Source organism: Takifugu rubripes, chromosome 8 (genome assembly GCF_901000725.2).
Source record: "Takifugu rubripes chromosome 8, fTakRub1.2, whole genome shotgun sequence".
Taxonomy (NCBI): Eukaryota; Metazoa; Chordata; class Actinopteri; order Tetraodontiformes; family Tetraodontidae; genus Takifugu; species Takifugu rubripes.
This window is the reverse complement of record NC_042292.1, coordinates 18,931,402-18,937,401: the sequence shown is the minus strand read 5'-3', so window position 1 is coordinate 18,937,401 and position 6,000 is coordinate 18,931,402. Positions and strand designations below refer to the sequence as shown.

At 56.0% G+C, this 6,000-nt stretch overlaps 1 protein-coding gene and 1 long non-coding RNA gene across 6 annotated transcripts in view; both read left to right on the top strand.

Annotated features, from left to right (window-relative positions):
* The first annotated feature begins 3,057 nt into the window (after positions 1-3,057).
* LOC115250649 (uncharacterized) lies at positions 3,058-5,081 on the top strand. Its single transcript, XR_003889220.1, has 2 exons — positions 3,058-3,136; positions 3,332-5,081. It is a non-coding gene; the product is annotated as an uncharacterized lncRNA (long non-coding RNA).
* A 484-nt stretch (positions 5,082-5,565) lies between these two features.
* ppargc1a (peroxisome proliferator-activated receptor gamma, coactivator 1 alpha) overlaps positions 5,566-6,000 on the top strand; it is a 207,086-nt gene continuing 206,651 nt past the window's right edge. For all 5 annotated transcript variants that reach the window (XM_029839965.1, XM_029839957.1, XM_029839963.1 and 2 more), the window contains exon 1: positions 5,566-5,844. In XM_029839965.1, coding sequence (XP_029695825.1) covers positions 5,581-5,844 — 264 coding nt within the window. In that variant the 5' untranslated portion in view covers positions 5,566-5,580. The remainder of the gene's footprint in view (positions 5,845-6,000) is intronic.

Here is a 6,000-nt window from a genome sequence, read left to right as displayed (position 1 = left end):
AGGAGCGAAGGCGCCGCGCCGGCCGGCCCGTTTCCCCAGCCGCTCCCCTCAGGCCGTCGTGGTCGCTGACGCCGCCTGACCGGCGTTTGTAATTGATCCTGGATTAGCCGAGCAGAAGGTTAGCTGCTAAGGTTATCTCCCCAGACAAACACCTGCCGCCGAGCGTCAGCTGATCTTCACGTCGCTGCTTCCTGTTTCACCACCGTCCCGTCAGCCAGAAGCTCCTCTGGCTCCACCCACCAGCGACCTTCGGCACCGCGGAAGAAGGTTTCCACCTCGACAGGGAAAGTCCTACAAGACGGAGCCGAGGGTGCGATCGAAGCCCTCGACTCCTCCTGACGAATGCTTCTCCACCTCAGCGGGCTAATTCTTTCCCCTCACGCTGAGCCGAAGTTAAATAGCCCTTCAAACGCGCCGGCAACCAGCTTCTGTTCAGGCTGACGTACGAGCGATGCCGGAGGAGATAAAACGCTACATGACTAATTCATCCTGACCCGTTCCGTCTTCCCACCGGCGCAGGAGAACGCGGATCCGGAAACCCCGAGGTCCAATCTGGCCCCTGCTGAAGACGCGGGCGACCTGCTGCACTCCCTGGACCCACCAGGTCACCGGGAAGAACCGGATTCTCTTTTGTTGATGATCTGAAATGATTTGGGGTTCTTCTCCCCTCCGAAGGCTCCTGGAGGCTCCACTGACTCCACAGAACTACCGACTGCAGTACCAGGAGGAACCACAGGGGGCAGCCTCCCCCAGTGGTGGTAGCTTGTGATTATCGTGCAGCAACACAAACACTTTGTGAGTTTCAGCTGCAGCAGCTTCACCATCAGACTGACTCACCTGTTGCTGACGCACATCTGGAGGAGGTGACAGGATGCTGGCAGGTGTGGGAGGGGCTGGCGGGTGTGGGAGGGGCCGTGAGCAGGAAGTGCTGGTGGTGGTGCTGGGGAGCCGCAGCCAGAAGATCTGCAGCTTTATTTCACGTCTGCGCGCTTCTGTGTGGACGCTGATGGATCTGGGACACGCCGCTGCCCCCCCTCCCCCCCTTTAACCTCCCCCACCTCCCTTTTCTCACCATAATATAGTTTTCATCTCACCTCTGAGATTAAACCCATCTCTCCCCGTCCGCCGTGGCAAACGCCATTTTGAGAATGAAATTGGTTACATCAATAGTGGCGCTATCACCTTAGCTATTGCCTTCCTTTTATCCTCCTCCGGCGGAACGTGACTGACCCCCACGGCCCCCCCCACCTCCAGGAGTGTTCGCTTTTATTGGTGTGATCCAGCTGTGGCAGAAGCTTCATCTAAACAGCCCCCCCCCCAAACCTGAGCCAATGGAAAAGTCCAAACGGGCTGAGGCAGCAGGACTCACCTGGGTGGGATTCATTTACCTGCTGACATTTCCAGCGGAGCCCTTGAAGCCAGCGTGCTTTAATGTTCCTGTAGCCTTTTGTCTCATTGATTGTTCTGGTGCTTTAATGTAGCGCCGCCGCGTCATGCTAGCAGGAAGTCAGATTTACACCTTCTTGGTGGGCCGACACTCTGCCTTTTAGAATAAAAAAGTAGCTTTGATGCTTCTGATCAATATTTGTTAATAATAAAAAATCCCCCCCCCCCCCCGGTGAAATGGAATTCTTTTTTTTGTGGGACCGGAGGGAAACGAAGGTGCAGCTCTGCAGGTGCTTGAAGCTAATTTTCAGTTAACATGCAACTGGTCATTAGGTTCCAGCGGCGCTGAGCCAAAGGTCAATAATTGCATTTGCAGGAAAAATCTTTTAACCAAACCGGGGGGGGATTGGGGGGGGGGGGGGGGGGGGGGGGCTCGTGTGGGAGCATTAAGTAGAAAGTTCCCCATAATTGCCTCCATTGTGGCGGCTGCCTGAGTGGAGGATGAGAAACGAGCCCCTCCTTCACCCAGTCGCTGTCTGCTGCCCCCCCACTCCCCCCCCCATGCACACATGCAACCCCCCTCTTTGCAAACATTTGATTTCTCCAGTCTCCTCTCAGGTATTTTACCCCCCCCCCCACCCCCCCCACCCAGCAAAGGAAGGACCAACAATTAGCCCCAAATGGTTGTTAATGCTGATGCGTTCAGGTTGGGGGGGGGCTGAGGTCTGCGGGATGGGGGGGAAGGGGGGGGGGGGGGGAGCAGACCCCCCGAGCCTGTAGGTGTAGCTGGAGCGTTGCAGCTGTAATTGCAGTTTGGGCCGGAACGCTGCTCATCGAGATGGATCCTGACGCCTCGGAGGGTCTCGGGGAGCGAGCGTTGGCTTTACCCACCTGCGCCGACGTGGCGTGCAGCTGAAGCGGGCGAGTTCATTAGAAGCATGAAAACACAGCGGAGGAGCGGCGCCGGCCGAGCACGCCGCTCAATAAACGCAGCTCTCCCCCCATTAGAGCCACAATCAGGAGCGTTTGACACTTCAAGCGACTGGGCCCGAGTTTCCCACCGCCGCCGCTGGGGGAAGCGCCGCCTGTGGGACGATCGTGCACGTTTCAGTGGGCGTTTGTCCTCTCTGGGGGCGTGGCCTCACCTGTCCTCACGGGCGGCTACGTTGTCTCCCGCAGGACTTCGTCCAACCTTTGGAGGCGGCAGACGAGGCCGAGCTTTGCTCCGCCCCCTGAGGCTGCTGACCGTCCTGACCGTCCGACGCTCGTCCACCTCACCCGGACTGACGGCGGGGCCACCAGAACTTCCTGAACCGACGCGCGCTACCTGCTGTCCGTGGTCACGGATCGATTCAGGATGAGCCGGAACGTACCACCGCTGCAACATCCGGGGGGAATGTGTGTGAGTCTGGAATGGATGAGGCTATCTCTGCTAGCATAGCCTGCTGCCAGCTCATCTTAAAATGCTAAAAGCTGTTGGGTGCGGTTCTGGAACCAGCCGGTCCTGAGGCAGGAAGAGACGGGCGTCTCTTCTCAGCCCCGACGGCACAACGACATGTTTTATTTCTCTTACATCATCCTCAGAAAAGCAATTTATTGAACTGCTGCTAATCCAGATTTGCGTGTGTCCGGGTACACGGGAGCCGGGTGGATCGCGCGACCTTGCGTTCCCCCGCTTCTGCTTCCCGACTCTTCATCAGTTGTAGAACACATCCGACGCTGACCTGAGGAAACGGTCGGAAATGAGCCGGTAAGCAGTTTTCTGCCGATCTCCGAAGAGTCTGGTAGGTAGGCAGAGATACCGGACCTGCTAAGGGAGTTTTAAATTAAGCCCTCAGATTGTGCAATGTGCTAACTCAGGAAATTAGCATGTGCGCTTTAATATTTTTCGGACTGTTGGGAGACGAGTTTTTAAATGGATGTTTTTTGTTTTTTCCCTGGGAAGAAACTCGGAACCAGAACCGGAGCTGATTCCGAGGCACCGACAGGGCTCCGCGTCCGGCGTTAGCCGCCGATCAGCTCGGCCATGATCGCTAATGAAGATCGTTAATCCTCCAATTTGTGTTTTATGTGAGTGGCATAAGGGGGCGTGGCTTCCTGCCCTTTTGACCTGCCATCTTTTTGACTACCAGTAGTGCTGGGGGTGGAGCTAGTGCGGGGGCGGAGCTAGTGCCGTCGCCTGTTGACCAGTTGAACCGCCCGGCCGTAACACAATAAAACAAACAAATGCTCCCGCGGCTCAATCTGGCCCCCCGCTGTGCTGGATGGTGCCTCATCATCATCTGCGGCTCTGGGATGCAGCAACTTTATTGCAGAACACCTCAGCGTTCCAGGAGCTCCTTCCCCGCCTCCTCCACGCCGCCGCCAATCCCTGCCCAGACAGGTGTCTTATCTCCATCACGCAGCGCGAGCAAAGCCAATCTCGCAGGAAGATGGCGACCCGAATGTGACAAATCCATCTGTCCGGGTTTGAATTTGTATGCTAATTTGAAGTAATAGCCCCTCTGGTGACGGCGCGAGGGAACAATTCAATCACGCCATCGATGACAGTCGCTTTGCAGCCCTCCGTGATAGGCGAGCACACGCACGTACCGCCAGGTTAGACCTGATAAATCGCCCCTGTAGGGGGAATGTGGCCTGTTTAAGAGCTGCAGCAGAGCGCTACCTGTAGGACGAGGCGGGACCGCGGCGGACTCGACCTCATTTAGCAACGGCAACGATCCGCCGGCCGGGTGGATCCCGGATCCACGGCGGCCGTCCGTGCCGATGTTGCTAATCTTTAAATGGATCTCCTCAGGACGGACCTCGTGGATGATGACAGATAAGGCGGAACGGGCCGCGGCCGGTTCTGCTGCCGCCGCTCTGCGTGTTTTTAATGGAGCGTGACGACTCGGACCGCCGGTGGGACGGAACCCCCCCCCCCGAAGCCTTTATTTGTTGCTATTCAAATGCACTTTTCATTGCCGTATCGACACGGCTAACAAGCCTCACGAGGGTTAATTAGCTGAAGTGGGGGGCTGCGTTCTGTCCGATCACCTTGGGGGACGTCCGCCGTCCTTCTCTGTCCGTCCACGCCGCTGCGCCGCTGCGGGCGCTTGACAGTTCCTCCCAGGAAAGAGAGCACGCGCTCCGCCGCGCCAATTGACCGCACTTCAAACGGGTGCCGATGATGCGTGGCGAACACATCTGATCAAACAAGGAGGCCGGCGAAAGAGCGGAGGAACGCTAGGCTCTAAAGAGCGCGCTAACAGACAGCTCGCGAAATGAGCTGGGCTAGCAGCCCTTCTGCTCAGATGTTCTGTTCTCAGCTCGGCTGCACACGGAGAACGCGTTCTGTCCGACAGTGTTTAAGACGTTTTTAATTTAAGCCACATTTGTTCTTCAGTCGCCTCCAGATAAACTCCCGACTGCCGCAGCAGCGCTGCAGATGCTACATTAGCATGAACTCGTTTCACTAACCGTCTGAAGTCAGCTTTCGGAACTTTAGAGACTTTGAAAAGAAGAAAAAATTAGCGATCTCGTCAAACCTCTGCTAGCTAATAAGCAAATAGCCGCGCAGGATGTGTAAACATCAACAGAAATGACAGAAATGTCTGCTGCTTCCTGTTCATGAATATGAACACACGTGTGCTCGAGGACCATGATCCAAGTGGCTGGTTGATATTTGTTCTTAGAAATAAACATTCTGAGCTGAATTTCTGTGTTTCGTCCATTTATTCTATCATTTAAAGTTCCCAAAAGTTAAATAAAGTCCTTTGTATGAACTCCAGTTTACTTTGATTTGACTTGAGCGCTAACATGTACATTTGTGTCTGTTTTAGCCTCATTTTCTGAAGCTAACACGTCCTCTGTGTGATCACTTTAGTCGACATTAACATTTTAAAAACAACATAGATAATAGAAATAAACTATAAACTAAATAAACCGTCTTCAGTGTTGTTGTCATCTGTTTGAATTTAGAGTTGACTTCTTCGTCCCCGAGTTCTGATTTTAACCTTATTTATTGCAAAAATCCCGGATTGAATCCCGCCAGAACCTTCACTCCACCGGAACCCTGTCATAGCCTTTGATGTTCGAACGACCGGACCTATAGATTCTATAGGTTACCGACTCATCGCTGCTGCCTTTTGGCGCCTCGTGACGGCCGTTCGGAGACCCCGCGCGAGTTTTAGGACGAATCCATCCGCCCACGTGATGCGGTGGAAGCCGCAGCCCGCGCGCCGCCGCTGCGCGCTGGACTCAGACACACCTCCAGACGCGCCGGTGCAGAGACCAGCCGGAGCCCCGGACCGAACCTCCGTCCGCGCCGGAGCCCCGGACCGAACCTCCGTCCGCGCCGCCCGAACCCCGAGCCCCGAGCCCACGCGCGTGGCCATGGAGGGCTGCTCCCGCCCCGAGGACGAGCTCATCCCCGCCGCCTGCCTCCTCAACCTCACCTGGGAGAGTTGCTACGAGCAGGTAGGACGCGGAACCCTCCCCGCGCGCCGTTTTCAGGCGAACGCGCCGAATTCTCAGCAGCTCCGAGCCGCGAATGTTCGTCGTCAGCTGCAACTTCAGGTGAGGGGGGGCAGAGACGCCCCCCCCCGCGGAATCCACCAAACTTTTCTGCTTTAA